General features: G+C 40.9%; 1 protein-coding gene across 4 annotated transcripts; it reads left to right on the top strand.

The window, feature by feature from the left end:
• Positions 1–18: 18 nt before the first annotated feature.
• On the top strand, positions 19–19,022 carry LOC308289148 (GATOR2 complex protein WDR59-like; the record flags this gene model as incomplete). Of its 4 annotated transcripts, none has more annotated exons than XM_080730745.1 (19): positions 19–72; positions 672–721; positions 871–1,006; positions 1,427–1,512; positions 2,685–2,765; positions 2,913–2,950; positions 3,090–3,178; positions 3,682–3,798; positions 5,120–5,197; positions 5,779–5,935; positions 6,867–6,946; positions 7,333–7,459; positions 8,368–8,501; positions 9,099–9,263; positions 11,150–11,245; positions 12,110–12,214; positions 14,123–14,244; positions 15,781–15,934; positions 18,870–19,022. In XM_080730745.1, 19 exons carry the CDS (start codon positions 19–21, stop codon positions 19,008–19,010), a joined length of 2,010 nt encoding a protein of 669 aa, XP_080586871.1. The 4 variants fall into 4 exon arrangements, with proteins under 4 accessions (XP_080586871.1, XP_080586872.1, XP_080586870.1 ...); XM_080730746.1 differs by having other exon boundaries at positions 18,707–18,993; XM_080730744.1 differs by lacking the exon at positions 18,870–19,022 and having other exon boundaries at positions 15,781–16,206.
• Between the last annotated feature and the right edge of the window lie 51 nt (positions 19,023–19,073).

The following is a 19,073-nucleotide window of genomic DNA, read 5'->3' as shown; positions in this document are numbered from 1 at the left end:
TGTCATGAGGAGAGGAAGATGGCTGCCCGCTGGAGCAGTGAGAATGTGGTGGTGGAGTTTAGAGATGCACAGGTTAGGTATTATATATTATTATTATACTGGAGCAGTAAAATGAAAATGATGGTTTCCGAATACAAACCAAATCCTGATTCAGGCAGCATGGAGTCGGACAACGTTTTATTTTACTGCAGTGTGGACATTAGTTGAAGTTTTCTCTAGCAAAGCACCCTAGCATAAGACAAGTGGTTCTCAAACTTTCACATTGCAATGTCTCATCCCCTTAACTCTGACAGTGTACAAATGGAACCAAATGGACCCCGGCGGGTTCATTTGGTTCCATTTGGTTCCATTTGTACACTGTTAGAGTTACAGACTTGTATGGGTTAATTTAGACCCCCATAAAGGAACCCACAGAATCCCTGGAATCCACTTTGAGAACCACTGATCTAGCATAAGACACTCCCAAGAGTTACTTTATTTATTTATCAACATTATATTTCACTACGTGTATTAGACGTGTCACTAATTTAATTGTATTTATACTCAACAATTTATGCAGTCTTTTTTATTTATGGGTAGGGGAAACACTTGTACCTGATTGATCTTTTTTTTTTTTTTTTCCAGTCATTACAGTGTAAATCTAAATTGTTCCTATTTCATACTTTCTGCAGGCAACAGCTATGTCTGTGGATTGCTTGGGGCACCACGCTGTCCTTTCTGGGTATGTTAGCTTCACACTGGAAAATCTGTTTTCCTCTAAAGTCTTAAACGTATACTGCTGTACAATTTCACCATTAGCATCATCCATATAGCAAACAAAGACGCTATTTAAACACATACGTATCTGTCTGTGTGGTGTTGTCATTCCAGGCGACGGTTTCTTTACATTGTAAATCTGGAGAACCCCTCTGAAGCCCCTCGTAAAATTGGACGTCAGAGCAAATGGGATGTTGGCACAGTGCAGTGGAATCCTCACAAATCCGAGTCCCACCTCTTCGCTGCTTCGGTAAGTCTCCATCATATTTATATGAAGACAAAACACTTCCCATGAACTGAACAAAAGCGAACTTTGAAGAGTTCCAACGCACACACACACACACACGCACGCACGCACGCACGCACGCACGCACGCATGACTGCTCACTTCAAACTTGGTATAAAGTTGTCAAATATGTCAGTCATTTCTTTGTATATTTAGGTTATGTGCCATATCTGCCATGTGCAACTTCAAAGCCTACAAGCCCATACAGAAATGTAATTGTTAACGAAAAAAACACAAAATTAAATCGTTAATCGCAATTATTTGAGTGACAACTAATCATTGTGTAAAATGTCATAATCGTGACAACCCTTGTCATCCTAAGTTTGTCTTGTCACCTAAAACAAAATCCATTATTTGACTTTATTAACGTTGCGTTGTTTACAGAGCAACCAGCGTGTTGATCTTTATACCTGGAGGGATGGCGTTGGAGAAGCTCATACGTCCCTGCAGGGACACACACGAGTCATCAGGTAATAATAGGGTTACTGCAGCTTTTTAGGCCTGAACACATTATGGCCTGAACACATTATGACGCAATATTTTATGCTTTAAATATAAAAAAATAGCAGATATACAAGCTCACAGTGCCGCGCTGCGAGCTTGTAGATCTGCTATTTTTGAAAAATCGTGAAAATTAGAATTTTGACCCGATTCTATAAGTGTCTTTTGAATCCTTCTAAGATTTTTGGAAAAAACCTATGTTTCTATGTTAGCAATCTGGCCAGCCATCGTCAAAGAAAAGGTCCTTTTCACTTGACTGGAGCTCAGTTAGTCTGTTCTTGAGAGACTACTATGTCAGTGGTGCTCAAACCTTTTCATGTGAAGGACCCCCAAAATGATATTTATTTGGCCACGGACCCCCATTTCAAAATATCTAGTTCCAGGGACCACCCAGAAGCAAAATTTGAGTTACAAACGTTCGCTTTGAAAATACATATATTCAAAGATTCACATTTTCGCGACTTTTTTCAAAAATAGCAGATCTACAAGCTCGCAGCGCGGCACTCGGTGCCGCGCTGTGAGCTTGTATATCTGCTATTTTTCACTGGTTAAAGCATTCAATAATTGTAGGCCTAAATGGGTTAAACATGTTTTACTAACACACAGAAACAGTGATGGTATAACAACAAAAGATCTTCCTCAGAATGCAAAGTACATGTCGAATTTCACTGTAGAATACAAACAAATTGAGAATTTTCAAGCATTTTGAAACACTGTTCTCTCTGCATTATAACCCATCATGAGTCACTCTGGATAAGATTGTCTGCTAAATGTAAATTGTATTTTCTTTTATTTGCCACATGCTTACAATTCAGTCAGTATAGTAGTCAAGGGTGCAACGGTTTACAAAATTCACGGTTCGGTTCGATATTTTGGTGTCACGGTTTGTCGGGTCGATATTTTTTCGATACAAAAAATAAACAGAAATGTCCTTGATTTATAAATGTATTTTTATAACTACGATTATTTATTTTTTTAACTTTGAACAATACGGTACCCAACACATGTTGCACTCTTAATAAATATATATATATGTGTGTGTATATATATATAATATATATATATAATATATATACCGTATATATACACACATATATATCCTGTATACTGCTGAATCAATGTGAACTCTGCCTGGCCTCAGTGATCTCGACTGGTCGTGGTTTGAGCCAGAGTTCCTGGTCACAAGTTCTGTGGACACTTATATCTACATCTGGGACACCAGGTAAGATAGATCTCAGAGCAACGAGGGTAAAACACATTATTTGTATTTATATAGTATCCTAATCTTTTCACTTCACAAGACACATATCACATACTTATTCATACAATGTGGAAGGGGCTTTAAATCTGCCCATGTTTGATTTTGCAGAGACACACGGAAACCTACAGTAGCTCTGTCTGCAGTTGGTAAGAACACCATATCAGCATTGAGTTGTTCAGTGAAGCTACATGGTCTCCCCTGGTATTCATTCAAATCCTTCAATTTTGTTATTTTCTTCTCCATCATCTCCCTTTTCTACAGTATGTTGTCATTTTGTTTTCGCAGCCGGGGCATCACAAGTCAAATGGAACAAGAAGAATCAGTATCTCCTCGCCTCCAGTCATGATGGTGATGTACGAATCTGGGATAAAAGGGTGAGTGTCACACTACCTTACGACAAGAAGCAGGTTGGCCTATGACCAGCCAGGCTGATTAGTGAGTAGTAGAGAGATAGTATACTCTTATATCCAATGTATCTATGTGTATGTTGTGTTAGATCTTCAAAGTTTTCAGGCCAAGGACCCCCTCTACATATAGTATAAGATTGTGTTGCATATTTTAATCGACCTGTTTGACATTTAACCACTTAAATCGTCAAGTAAAATCTACCTTTCACTATGTACTTTTTTACCTCTACACCAAACCTATTTGGATTTGCCAAAAATAGCCGATCTACAAACTCTCAACGTCTCGCATAGGGGTTCAAGTTGTGCATTTAAAAGAATGATCCTATCACACAAAGATTTGGCTGCCCCCCCTGTAATAACTCTGAGGACCCCCTGGGGGGTCCCGGACTCCCTGTTGAAGACCCCTGTGTTAGATGTTAGAACATGGTTGGTACATTTTTAACCTATACTTTTCTTTTTGGTAACAACAGAAACCCAACACAGCAGTAGAGTATGTAGCAGCCCACCTATCAAAGATCCATGGGCTGGACTGGCATCCAGACAGCGAATACATCCTGGCTACATCCAGTCAGGACAACTCTGTCAGGGTAAGTTCTACATGATTCCTGGACTACCAGGGGTGTCGCACCACATTCTGGGCCCTGGGCACAAGGATTCACTGCGGGCCCACCATGAATGTTCTTCATAGAGGGAGGGGGTTTAATCCATTTAGACTGGGAACACATTATTATGCATTATTTTGTGCTTTAACTATTGAAAAATAGCAGATATACAAGCTCATAGTGCCGCCCTGCGAGCTTGTAGATCTGCTATTTTTGAAAAATCGTGAACATTTCTGCAAAGTCTTTGAATATATATATTGTTTCAAACCTATGTTTCAAACCTTTTCATGTGAAGGACCCCCAAAATGATATGTATTTGGCCAAGGACCCCACACCAATTTGAGTTACAAATGTTCGCTTAAAAAATACATATATTCAAAGATTTGCACACATTTTCACGACATTTCAAAAAATAGCAGATCTACAAGCATGCTTGTATATCTGCTATTTTTCAATAGCTAAAGTATAACATAATTAAGGCCCCTCCACCTTGGGCCCTAGTAACTCAGTCCCACTTCCCCCCCCTTGTGACGGCCCTGTGGACTACAACAAAGCATATTAATTGATTGATTGATTGAAGACTTTATTAGAAGTTTGCATAGGAAAAGGTACAGTTTCATGACAGTACAGTCCACACCTAGGGCTGCAACATTAATTGAAAGTAACAGAAAACTGGGATTTAGGTTTCACAAAGATGTAATCATGAAACTGGGCAATACATTTAAAAGATTCTATTTGATAAGCTGATACACCATGCCCTCGATTGTCTCCTCACCATTATGCAAATAATTTAGTTAAGAACCGGAACAATGTACAACCCATCCACCAGACTCACAGAACACATTATTACATACCATTTAACAAAATATATGGTCCAGTAAAGACCAATAAAGACATTAAGAATATTAAACAGACTTCTTTTTCCACCAAATCAATCAATTAATCATGATAACATTATTAAGCAGAATAATAAGGATTATCATTTTAGTCATAATCGTACAGCCCTCCTCAGACATGTGAACTACAGGCTTATTGCAGAGTTCTGTCATGTTGAGTAAACCATTATAGTAATAAACATTTGTCTATAAATTAAATACTTATTGGTATGGAACCAAATGATACAGTATGTTTCTTTTTTTAATAGTTTTTTTGCCAAAATGATACATTATCTTTTTAATTGATTTTGTCCAATTTATTAAGATCATAGATTATTTTATTTTATCAATGACATCTATTCCCCAGAGGATACCTTTTGCGTCACCTTGCACTATATTGATCTAATTCTGCATTACACTTGTCTGTGTAGTTTTGGGACTACAGACAGCCAAGGAAATACCTCAACATCTTGTCCTGTCAGGTGCCAGTGTGGAAGGCCAGATACACGGTAAATGGTCCCTTACAAATCTCCTAGTTGTTAATAGAGCATACTGTCTGACTGCACAGACAGTACCTCTGCTTCGCTGCTGGGAAGATGATCGTTATTGTCGTTAATCGTTATAAAAAACATTCACAATAACTGTATTGTGGAGATTTAAATTTATCGTGAAATTATCCTCCGACATGCACTGAGATCAATTCACCTTTTATTTGCAGAGCTGCATATCCCTCTAAAACCCTCTATAATTGGTAAAACGGACCTGTCAAATATTGTACTTGATACAGTCTTTTATTTTTTTCACTCTCTACCAAATATCTTTGCCAAAGAATTGCACATCTACAAGCTCGCAATGTGTTGTGAGCTTGTAGAGTGGCTATTTTTTTAGCTATTTTAAAAAAATGTTTTGGCAAATGTTCCGCCTCAGGATTATGAATGCTGGGGATATTGATTATCGCGATAATATCGTAAATCGCACAATATCGGTCACAATAATCGTAACATAACATTTTCATATCGTCCCATTCCTATTCGGTACATGGTTGTGTGTTTCATGTCTCTCCCTGGATGACACCTTCCCCTGCTCACAGCCCTTCTCCAACGGTCTGGTGACGGTGATGGTTCCTCAGCTACGGAGAGAGAACAGCCTGCTGCTGTGGAGCACCTTGGATCTCAACAGTCCCGTCCACGCCTTCGTAGGCCACGACGACGTGGTCCTGGAGTACCGCTGGCGACCGCAGAAAGAAGGTCATAATGGTCATATCAGTCCCATCCTGTGTCAGAAACATATGGGAGCAAAACAGCCCCGGAAAGCTAAAATGATCCTGAAATTCCATCATTATCTCCGCCAAGCCGAAGATGGGGGGGGCTATAGGGCTGGGTGCAATAACCGCAATGCCGCCATACTGCGGCATTGCATTATACCGCAATAACTTTTTTTATATTTTTTTGATTAAAATGTATTTAAATTTGTTCATTTCATTCAAAACAACTTTTTTGGGAGATACCACGAAAGCGCCATACCGTCGGTAAACAGTGTCTTATTACCGCAATAACTAAGCCTGGTTCCAGCCCATAGACCCGCCCACTCTCAGAGTGGACTGTTTCTCTGGTCTGGAGCTGAGTACATGAATCGGCAGATTAGCAAACCAAAAACTGCGGCTCCTCCAATGAGCGCGGGGGGTGGGTTTTAACGAATATACAATCCGCGCAGGGGTTGAAACTATTCAAACGAAGTTCACAAACCACGCAGGCAGGCAGTGGCACAAACACACGCATTCTGCCCACAACAGTGGGCACCACATTCTGCCCACAACAGTGTGTCGTCTTACAAGATATATCCCCTCCAGCTTCCTTGCGTCCTGACGGTTGCAACCCACAACTTAGTGATTGAGTGTAGCAAGCATAAGCACTTATATCCTCGACAAACTTTCTTCGGTTCGGGAAGCTAAAGCCAAACAAAGTTTGGCATTGTTTGGGGTACCCTGCAGAGATATGCGCACAGATATTTGCGCATATCATCTACATCTTGTTTTGAGGTCGGAAATGTTTCATGGCATGTAAACTGATTTACAATGTAGGCTTCCTAGACTTCCTGACCTCAGATGATGGTGTTGCTGCCTGAAAACCATTTACTGTGTATATCTATGGTTTTCTGCTTTCTTCCATAAACCTGCAGGCTCTAAGGACTACCAGTTGGTCACATGGTCCAGGGACCAGACGCTGAGAATATGGCGAGTGGATCCACAGCTACAGAAGGTAAGTCCAAGAAATTGACCCAATGATCCGTGTACCAGAAATGAATGAACCACACTCGTATCCCTTTCCCGAGATGGCAAAAATAGCGAAAATAGCAGATCTACAAGCTCTCAACACGTCCCGATCGGCTATTTCCACTATCAATGTTCTTTTTAAAGTATAAAGTTGTCAAATATGTCAGTCATTTCTTTGTATATTTAGGGTATGTGTCATATCTTCCATGTGCAACTTCAAAGCCTACAAGCCAAACAGAAATGTAATTGTCAACGACAAAAACGTGTACAATTGAATTGTTAATCGCATTCGCAATTATTTGAGTGGCGATTAATCGTCATCTAAAATGTCATAATGGTGACAGCCTTGGTTGATGTGTGCACGTTGTCCAGCTCTGCTCCAACGACATCGTGGAAGAGCTGGAGGGAATGTCTCTGAGCATGGACACGGAGAAGACCATGGCCTCCCAGGAACCAGAGCCCCAGCACATGTCCAGCTTGTCAGTGGATGACCTGCAGGGTGAGACACAAAATGTGGAAAAGAAAGTTACAATTTAAGGACTTTTTAATACCTCTGAAGAGGGATGGGACGATATGAAAATATCATATCACATTTATTGTGACCAAAGAAATCGCGATTTACAATATTATCGCGATAATCAAAATATCCCCACATCCATTTTTATCCTCTGGCGGAACATTTGCCAAAACATAAGGGGGGGAGGGCAGCATATTTACCTACTGGGGGGCACAACACACATTTTAAGAAATGAAAACTGCACGTATCCAAGGTTGAAAACAAACTGGAAGATGACCACTGATGTAGAAGAGCCTATGTCTGTCTTTGTTTTTAGTTTTTTGTCAAATTATTCATTTTATTGAGTATTGTAATAATCTAGCTGATAAGTGGGTACAGAAACTTCTAGGGGTTCTGAATACCAGTGATTTAGGTGTGGGGGGGCAGCATCTTTACCTACTGGGGGGCACAACACGCATAGCTACAAGCTCTGTGTGAGCTAAAAGCTCTGTGTGAGCTGTGTGAGCGTTTTTCTAAAATATATAATACCCATAGAGGTTATTTTATGTTTTGTTTTTCTACTTAAAATCGTTTTGAGAACTTCTGTAAACTAGGATTGTTACTGAAACACTAGATTATCCGCAATGTAAAAACAAAAATCCTTTGAGAAAAATGTAATTATTATACGCTCTGTGTGAGCTAAAAGCTCACAGCGCGTCGCGTTGAGCTTGTAGATCGGCTAAACGCCAAACATTACGCCCCAGGATAATGGATGGAATGTTGGGGATATTTTGATTATCACGATAATATTGTAAATCTCAATTTCTTTGGTCACAATAGTCGTGACGTGACATTTTCATATCGTCCCACTCCCATCCCTAACTGTAGTGTGTTTTGGTGTCCTGTCTCAGACCAGGACGGGGTTCAATCAGCCACGGGCTCCAGTGGACGTCATCACGACGCCCCAGGGGCGGGGCTGCCCCCCCAGACCCTGCAGCAGGAGTTCTCCCTGGTTAACCTGCAGATCAGGAATGTCAACGTAGAGGTGAGGAAATAAAGGGCTGGTTGTGATGAACAGGCTTGAGCTGTCTTTACTTTTGATTTGGACGAATAAGATGGGGAAGAGAGCATTGGCATTCAATATCATATGTGGATGGCTGTCTTTCTGGCAATGCTGGCTGGCAATCTGGCTGGCAACTGGCATGTTTCATATGCAGAAAATTGTAAAACATTTTCACAATATATTTTCCTTACATTTTGGGCATTCAAAAAAAATATGTTGTATACCGGTACATGATAATTATATATTTTTTGGGAAAGGCTCGATATTTCTATGTGTCATTAGTTCGACTAAGGGTTAGGTTTTAGGGTTAGGTTTTGGCATAGTTTTACATAGGTTAGGGTTTGGGTTAGGTTTAGGCATAGGGGTTAACATTCAGCAGCGTCAGCAGGTTAGCAATGTAACCATGTTAGCATTCACCTGCGTTGAACTAATGGGAGGTCGAACACAAATGCTATGTCGCAAAATTGACACGCTCCCTATTTTTTATGATACATTTTGAAACAAGTTGAATCTATTTTTACTGTCCAGGGTTCTGTGTGTGTTTATACATATATATTTCTACATATTATCTGCCTCCAGATGGATGCAGTAAACAGGAGTTGTGTGGTGGCTGCCCACTTCGGAAACCACCAGGTGCGCATCGTGGTGAAGTTCCCTGCCCACTACCCCAACAACGCTGCTCCCACCTTCCAGTTTGTCTCTCCCACCACCATACCGTCAGCCATGAGGACAAAGATACAGAAGGTATGATTGATTGAAGACTTTATTAGAAGTTTGCATAGGAAAAGGTAGAGTTTCATGACAGTACTGGTACAAGTCAAGGTCAACTAAAAAGATGAACGCCTCAAGAAAGCTTAACTCATATATCATTGAATGACAGACACATAAAACACAGTACTATGCAGAAAAAAGTACAAAAGAAAAAAAGTAAAACAATGCAAAATAAATGGTATTTACAATAGAAAGGTCAGGGGGAGGTAAAGATAGGCTTTGTTTTCTGTTACCAGTTTCGAGTAGCAGCCGTCTGTAAGTGCCTTGTCAGAGCGGTTTTAAAAGAAAGTAGGGATTTACACTCCTTTAAAGGTGATACACCATGCATTTAAAAAGTATTCATGTCATATTGTTTATGTCCCAAAAACGTTTTTCAAAAGGTTTGAGGCTAAATTACCACTCCTGAATAGAGAGCCTTTTTTGAAAAAATGATGACGTCACAATCGGCAGCAAATCTGGATAGCCTGTTTTGAGAACCCGTGGGATACTTTTAACTTTCGCCTTCTCAAAACCAGAGAAAGACACAACGGTCAGAAATGGGACTTTGTGAGGATAGAAGGTGCTAGTGGGACCCCAAAAAAAGGTTTTAAAATAGGAAAAGTGAAATTTCATGGTGTATCACCTTTAAAGCCTTCGGTAAGGTGTTCCACATTTTTGCGGCATAGCAGGAGAACAAATGTAACCCTTTGTTTGAGCCAAATCTGGGTTGGACGTGATCTGTGGATCGCCTCTGGTGTTATACTAGTGAACATCCTTGACGTTTTTTGGAAGTATTTTGTCAGGTACATGCATGGGTATCTTAGTGGTAAGCTAAGCAGTTAGCAAATATACCGGTACAGACCTAATTGCTGTAGGTTCCAATGCAGTTCATAATTAGGATCGCATCCTCTCTCCACATTTAGTTATTCAAATTAGCTTTTATTTTATTGGCTGACACAATTAAACTAATGTTACAACCATTTGTGAATGTCTGAAGTTGCATTATACTGTACACGCGACTGTGTGTGTGTGTGTGTGTGTGTGTGTGTGTGTGTGTGTGTGTGTGTGTGTGTGTGTGTGTGTGTGTGTGTGTGTGTGTGTGTGTGTGTGTGTGTGTGTGTGTGTGTGTGTGTGTCAGAGAGTTAGAGAAACCTGTCACAGGACATTGTGTTCTCTAAATACTTTGATGAGAATGAAAATAGTGTGAAATAAAATTCAACGTGACGTTACTCTGACAACACTTGGCAGTGGAAAGAAAGTGGAATATGTATTTTACTGTTGTGTGTAATTATGAAACATTACAACAATAATAAAATCTGTACACCTGTATGATGCTCAGTTCTGTGATTCCTCGGACCTTACTCTGTCTGAGGAAGAACCTCCCAGCTCGAAACGTTACCACAAATAAAATAAAGTCCACAATGTGAGCATTTTACTTGTGTGCCGATTTACTGTTTTCATCCAGGACCCAGCCCAGCAGTGATATGGGATGTGTGTGTCCGTTGTCATTGTTTTGACGCCTTTTTTAATGATAAAACATTGACAACATTTGTGTGATGGAGTAAAGCAGTGGTTCTCAACCCTTTTCAGGCCACAACCTCCAAAATAATCTTATTTTAACTTGAGTTGAGGCATTACATTTTGTATAACACAGATCAATTGTGAAAATATATATTTCATTTTAGATGTATTGAAAAGTCCTTAAATCGTCATTTTAGAAATGTGCATATACCCTATATACACTTAAACTTTATGTTGGCTAATGGTTTGTTCTGTTGAGTGAGAAAACAATGTTGCACATTAAGTTAATCCTCGACCCACAGGTTGAGAACCACTGGAGTAGAGAATTAAAGTCATGGTGTGATTTTTATCTTTGGCAGATCCTGACAGACACGTCCCTTCAGAAGGTGAAAAGGAACCAGAATTGCTTGGAGCCATGTGTGAGACAGCTGGTGTCCTTCCTGGAGTCTGACATGGTATATAATACACTATACTAGTAAGACGCCTCAGGGCGACAAGCCCTTGATGACATCAGGAATCTCCATGTATGGGCATAAAAGGGATTCTGTTAGTGTGGTTCCCCTGACATCACAGTGACGTCAGAGTGTGAAGTCAGATCATCAAACCCATTCTGTCAGTGTGGTTCCCCTGACATCACAGTGATATCAGAGCATGATGTCAGAGCGTAAAACCCATTCTGTTAGAGTGGTTCCCCTGACATCACAGTGATATCAGAGCATGATGTCAGAGCGGAAAACCCATTCTGTTAGAGTGGTTCCCCTGACATCACAGTGACGTCAGAGTGTGATGATGTCACCAGTTGCCATACACTGAAGAAGGCTTACAGCCGAAACGTTTGTTTCTCATGCAAATGCAACAATAAAGAAAAAACAACTCTTGCCACTGTGTGCGATCCATCCTCCTCCTTCTACATGTTGATTTAAAGGGATACCGCACCAGCAGAGTCAGAGCGCGGTGGTAACCAAAAAGTATATGATGTCAAATCCATCATCAAACCCATTCTGGTAGAGTGGTTCCCCTGACATCACAGTGACGTCAGAGCATGATGTCAGAGCGGCAAAAAGCGGATGTTAAAAAAAAGTGTATATTTGATAATATCAGTCTCTAATATATTAAGAATGTTTGTGAACAGAAACGAAGTTGTTGTATTCGAGGTCCGGTACAGACAGAAACGGTGCATGAGTCATGTGGGAAATGTGTTTAGAATAATTGCTATTCACAGCAGGATAACTGGATGTGAACACCTCAGGATTGAGTTGCATCCTTCCCTGCAGTCCTTAAACATTCTGTTTGTTTCTCTCTTTCACTGTTCCCCTCAGACCCAGGAAGACGGGCCTGCGGTGGGTCCCTTCGTCTTGTCCAACCCTGTAGCACCAGCCCTGCCAACGTTCCCCCGCGTCACCAACACCTACGGCTCCTACCAGGTACAATAAGTGTGTGTGTGTGTGTTTGTGAGTGTGTGTGCGTGTGCGTGTGTGTGTGCGTGTGCGTTCATGCTTACATGCAGGATGTTTATTTAAAGTACTTGTTGTGATTGGCTTTTGGCTTTGAATAACTTTTATTGAACACGGGAAAAAAAAGAGGAGCGGTGGTCCGCGAGAGGCACCGCGGGTGGAGATCCGTGTGTTGGCAGCGGAGGCCCGCAGGGCGGCCGACTCACGCCGGCGACCCTCCACCCGCGGTGCCTCTCGCGGACCGCCGCTCCTCTGGGGGGGTCCCGGGGATTCCCACAAGTTATTTTCATTATTAACTCATTGAGTGCCAATCCCGAACTAGTTCGGCTTTATTAGCGTATCGTAGAGTGCCGATCCCGAACAAGTTCGGCTTTTAAAAAAAAAAAAAAAATTGATTTTTTTTTTTTTTTTTTTGGACCCCATCAAATCTGGTGAACATGATTTCAATCGCGATTTTGCATGTTCCACCCCCATACAACCCCATCTAACATACAGGGCAGCCATTTTTGTTTACATTACATGTAAAACATAATGGCGATTATCTCAAGAATGCCTGAACGGATTTCCAATCGGATTTTTTTGTTTGAAAGCTGTGAACAAACTGCACAAATCCACTCCAATGCAATCCAGGATTGCATTGGATTTTTTAGAGCTCATTCTTCTCTGTTTTTTTCCCATGCATGAGGTGTGCAAGGTTTAATCATGGCTAAGTTGACGAAAATAAGGCTTCTAAAATGCTTGGTAGCCAATAGCTAACTTCAAGCTAACTTCATCCTCTTCCTGTACATGCACAAAGGAAAGTGTTCAGGCAAGTCATGGCTCCAGGGCTTGGGCATGCATTACCAGCATATCTCTATTATTCTCTGGTCACTGGGCGCCCTCTAGTGGTGATAGGCTGGCACTCAATGAGTTAAGAAACGTTTTCTTTTTTTGGAATGTTATTTTCCAGTGTTCAATAAATGTTTGAAGAGGAATTTTCTGCAATAAGAATAAATGCAATACTGATATTTATTATCACAATTTATTTTTCATTTAAGAAACGTTTTATTTTTGGGAATGTATTGTTTCCGTGTTCAATAAAGGTTATTCAAAGCCGGATGGACTTCACACTCGACAGATTGAATGGTTCAGGATACGAAGGACAGACAGACACACGTACATACATATTTTGTGCTAATTGTTCTTTGTGTGCGATGCGTTAAATGAACAATCAATGGCAGAAGAGATGGTACCTTAGGCTTATGAGCAACGCTCCCCCTTTCCTCAACAAGATTAGAGTTCTCAACGGGCCTGAAAATGAAGGCACGGCCCTAACTGGGCACAACTGGGCCTGCCCAAGGCCGACTACTTAGCATATATTTTAGGCCCTACCCGGCCCGAAAACGTTGTGTCGGGTTTGGGTAGAATTTGAGAAATCTATCACAGAGTAAAAGTAATAAAATAATAAAAATTGTATCTTTTCTTTTTTCATTTAGCCCGAAGCCCTACCCGGCCCGACTAATTAGAATACATTTTAGGCCCTACCCTACCCTAAATGTCGGGTTGGGTTCGGGTATGGTCGGGTTCGAGCAGAATTTGAGAACTCTAAACAAGATGTCCTTGAGCAAGGCACCTAACCTGGGAGGAGCTGCTCAGTGGTCCACAGTAGAAGTACTGTACACTATTGGTCCCCTCCAGCTGTGAATGTGTGCAAACTGTATGAATCAGAAAACAAGCATCAGTATTCAAGTCAACTTTCTTTGAATATGGGTCAAATAAAGAGGCCAGGTAACAGAATGTAGTGAATTGTCCTTCTTTTAGCGTCACAATAACCCAATCTCCACGTGTCCAAGTTAGCTTTTATTATCGAAGTTCATGTTTGCTTATTTTTCCCACCAGGATGCCAACATCCCCTTTCCCAGGACGTCAGGGGCCCGCTTCTGTGGTACCGGCTGCCTGGTCTACTTCACAAGACCCATGACCATGCACCGCTCTGTCCCTACCACTGAGCCCACACCCAGGTGAAAACTACAGTTTTTTTACAGGATGTTAACCCCTTGACTATAAATGATAGTATAATTAAAATTCAGTATAGTATACAAATCTAGTTACGGAGACTTGATATACTGTAGGTAATCCAACCCATTTGGACATAAAACCAGTTGATTGGGGACGGCATGTCCAGAATTGGTGTCCCAAATTTGATTGAAAGTCAAGCTGAAATGTTTTTTTGCGACTTTAATATTGTGATATCATGATTGTAATGGATGAAATTGGTTTGGACCTGATGTTGTAATCACGCATTACGTTTATGTTTGACGATTATGTTTGACTTTTCTTTTTTGCATCCGTCGTTAATTATATCCATTATTATGACATGCCCTAATAGTGTGAAAAACATGTTTTTCAACAGTTTCATAAAGTTAGGTTAGATCAGTTAGGGTTGGGTCAAGGAGATAAAGTTAGGTTAGATCAGTTAGGGTTGGGTCAAGGAGATAAAGTTAGGTTAGATCAGTTAGGGTTGGGTCAAGGAGATAAAGTTAGGTTAGATCAGTTAGGGTTGGGTCAAGGAGATAAAGTTAGGTTAGATCAGTTAGGGTTGGGTCAAGGAGATAAAGTTAGGATAGATCAGTTAGGGTTGGGTCAAGGAGATATGGATCAAATTTCAGTCCCCAGAAGTTTGCAAAAACCATTGTGTTGGTCTTGTGTGTACATTCATGTGTGTCCGTGTTGAGTGGTGTAAAGTAATTAAATAAGTACATTTACTTAAACTTACTGTACTTGAAAATTAGGCTATTTTCAGACATTTTGTACTTTGTACTTGGTGGTTTCAGTATATTTTGATGCCAATATGTTTGTACTTTTACTCAAATACATTTTCAATTCTGAACTTTTACTTATAACAGAGTATTTCTACATTGCCGTGTTGATACTTTTACTTAAGTAAAAATTTTGAGTACTTTTTCCACCACTGCGTGTGTTTCTGTGTGGTGTCCCTGTCCGCCTACCACTACCACAGTGGTGTACTTCTTTATTTCTCCTTTCTTTTCAGATCTTTGTATTGAAATCTCAATGTCACAGTTCCGGGCAGGTATACATTGACACCCCAAATCCTTATTGACACAAAGATAGCATGAGATCTGAGGACTATCATTGTATAGAAAAAGTAGAAAGACAGGTAGAGAGAAAAAAGGCCCACCAAGACATGAAAATAAAATAGAAAATGTTTTCTCCACTCCCCTTCATATTCCCAATTTAGTAATTAAGCCAATTCCCAATACCTTACTTCTCTACGTGTGATCTATCCCTGCCCACAGTAGTCATTGGGAGGGTACAGATAGCTACGGGTCACCTCCGGTACCAGAGCCGTCACCATCTTCTTTTCACCTGACATTGAAAAGCATCACTAGGGGTGCCTACCACAGTGGTGTACTGACTCCTATGTGTCTGCCTACCACAGTGTACTGACTCCTATGTGTTTGTGTGGTCTAGGTCCCTATCTGCACTGTCTGCCTACCACAGTGGTGTACTGACTCCTATGTGTTTGTGTGGTCTAGGTCCCTATCTGCACTGTCTGCCTACCACAGTAGTGTACTGACTCCCATGAAGATGAGAACGGAGTCTCAGACCAGCCTCAGGCTGTACAGCGGCAGCCCCACGCGCTCTGACAAGGACACCGTCTCCATCTCCTCCTTCTACTACAAGGAACGGGTGAGAAACACACACAACAAACAATTCAATTTTCAGTTCGATTCAAAGGGCTTTATTGGCATGAGAAAACATGCGTTTAGATTGCCAAAGCAGAAGTGTACACAATACAATATGATCAATCAATACGATACAATCAAAACAAAATATGTACAATTGAAATGAGCAAAACATTTTTCATGTATCGAGGTTACTCAATGCAGACAGTGCAGGGATATATACAATACACACAATGATTATTAGTCTTCAACGTAGTTGTGTTCCATTTGATATCCTTCTCCCCCCCCCCCCCCCCCCCCACACACGTACACACACACACACACACACACACACACACACACACACACACACACACACACAACATATTTCAACACAAAAGTGAAGAGGCTGATTTCTACATTTTGTAGACGAATGACAAGGTTATTACTGCGATTGCATTTGTTGATATTTTCTCAACAAATGCTGTTGATATTTTCTCCGAAGTCATTGAAAATGTCGCCCGATCTAACCGAATAACTGAGCTAATGTTCGCTAAATACGTTTCTGGGGTAACCGGAAAGCTCGGCCCAAAACACGCTCACCCCCAGTGGTTCTTGTAATGTTGTATTTGTTTTACTGAGGTTAAGGTTAGAAATTAATTAGTTTCGAGTTAGGCATCGTTTTACTTTATTGTAAACCACACCGTGATGACATCACACCGGTGTGATTTACAATAAAAAACAATCCTCCAGTTCTAGGAAACACAGAAGGGGGGGACTTTATTTGTATTTCCACACAACTCCGCCAAAGTATATTAATGACATAGTTCAATATTGAAAATGGGTGGTTTTCCCAGGAATAAGGTTAGGTTTAGGTTCGGCAATATATCGAAAATGTACCTTCACCGAGGTATCAACATAAATTAATTAACAGATACGCTATGCATGCACGTAGCACATATATCTTGAGTATTGATATCGAGGTATTCAACAACGTTATCGAATATCGAAGGTTTTCCTAATATCGCCCAGCCTTAGTTTAGCCATTTTTTTTTACTGAGGTTAAGTTTAGGAATAAGGTTAGGTTTTAGGCGTAGTTTCACTGAGGTTACGTATAGGAATACCTGGTGACGACCGTTCCAACTAAGGTCGCCCGATTTGCCCTGGAGCGAGCGTGTTTTGGGGTGAGCGTTCTTGTACTCGTTGTTGGTTAATGGATGTTTGAATTTTGTTTGTAAATCAACTTTCTCTAGGACTTTTCAAATCAATTGGCACTTTAAAAAGCATTAAAACATGATGATAAGAAACAAAATAATTTCATGTGTTACAATAAAGTTGTAACCTATCCCAAGCAATACCATAGTGAAATGAATGCAATGGCATCCTCAAAAATTGAACAGACCACAGAATGCTTTGTAAAATGGCCGGCAGTATATGGTCTGGACCCCTTCCCACATCGAATCCATAACACTTGCTGTATAGAGAAATATCTAGCAACGGCTATGGATAGTCATTCACACAATTCACCCTTTGTTAGCCTGCTGGTTGGTCCCTGACTGACCAACCAGCAGGCTCTATCTGCCTTGTCCCGCCCTGGTTCCGCCTTTTTTATGTTGAATTTGCTAAAACATAATTTTTGGAGAAATTAAAACATTTAAAAACGTGCTGAGTCACTATACTGCCACTGAGCAGCTCCATTTTACTGAAACCAAATTTGAAATTAGAATTGAACACACAGAATAACAATACGAAGCAACTGAATTAAAGTGGTAGTGGATGGAGTGTCCCAACGAATGTCCCACCAAGACACAGCAGCCAATGGGTGTGAAGAAGGGCTGGACAACGGGCGGGACTTGACAAAGGGTGAATTGGCCTTCTTTACGGAGAAGTTTTGTATACTTACTGCTGTCTGTAATCCCAACATTAGATGACTGTCAGCGATACAGTGTGTAATGCTCACATGAGAGTTCTCTAAAACCCACGAGACTGGGGAATGGGGATGATAACATCTGGGTTTGGGATGAACAGCAATCCTCCCCAGGACTCGGTCAGACCAAGACGATTTCTTTCCCCACTTGGAAACTGTCAACTGAGACAGTTGTCACCAGCTTCTTGTCTGTAAAACCAGGAAAATGCTAGCTTGTGAAAGTAGTGAAAGTGAAATTAATTTACTCTATATGAAGATTGACACTGTCTCCTGTTCGCACAATGTTACACCAATATGTAACATTATGTACACCAATATGTAACATTGCCAATGGATTTATTGCTTAAGTGAGAAAGGGGCTATAGTCAAGTATGGGACAAACATAAGCCATACTAGCAGTATGGGAACGCATTATTTATTACTTTAACCATTCTTTTATGCTTTACAGTAGCTATAAAATAATAGCAGATATACAAGCTCACAGCGCGGCACTCGATGCCTCGCTGCAAGCTTGTAGATCGGCTATTTTCGTGAACAGTCTTTGAGACTTTGAATATTTTGATCCGATTCTCAAACCCCGGTTCTCAAACTTTTTCATGTCAAAAATAGCAGATCTATAAGCTCGCAGCGCAGCACTCGGTGCCACGCTGTGAGCTTGTATATCTGCTATTTTTTGATAGTTAAAGCATAAAATAATGGTTAAAGTGGTTCAAATCTAGAGTGACACAATTCCAGGGTTAAGACGGGAAACATGAGGAAATGATTCAGTGAGTGACTTCTCCTGCCTGTTGGTTCTGTTGATGCCATCTCTCTCTTTGTATTAACAGAGCTGTTTGTGTGTTGTACACATTCCCCATCTCTGTGTCTTAGCTGTCTTCCTGATTAGCTCTTCTTTTTGTTGTTGTTGTTGTTGTTGTTTGTTTGTCGTTTCGGTGTTTGACCTGTCCCACCCAATCACATGTCTTGTATCCCTACGCCGCTTGCTGTTGGTCACCTCCTCCTTCCCACCCACCGCTCCTCCTCCTCCAATCAGAAGCCACTAATGTCTGCCTCTCGCCGCTGGTCTGTGCAGACCATTCATGACTTCCCGGTACTCATATCTCTCTCTCTCTCTCTCTCTCTCTCTCTCTCTCTCTCGCTCTCTCTCTCTCTCTCTCTCCCCCCCTCCTGTTAGAGCTGTCACGATTATGACATTTTACATGACGATTAATTGTCACTCAAATAATTGCGATTAATT

Source organism: Nannobrachium achirus (genome assembly GCF_963921795.1).
Source record: "Nannobrachium achirus genome assembly, chromosome: 7".
NCBI classification, from domain to species: Eukaryota; Metazoa; Chordata; class Actinopteri; order Myctophiformes; family Myctophidae; genus Nannobrachium; species Nannobrachium achirus.
Note: the sequence above shows the minus strand (reverse complement) of the source record. Positions and strands in the feature narration are given on the sequence as shown.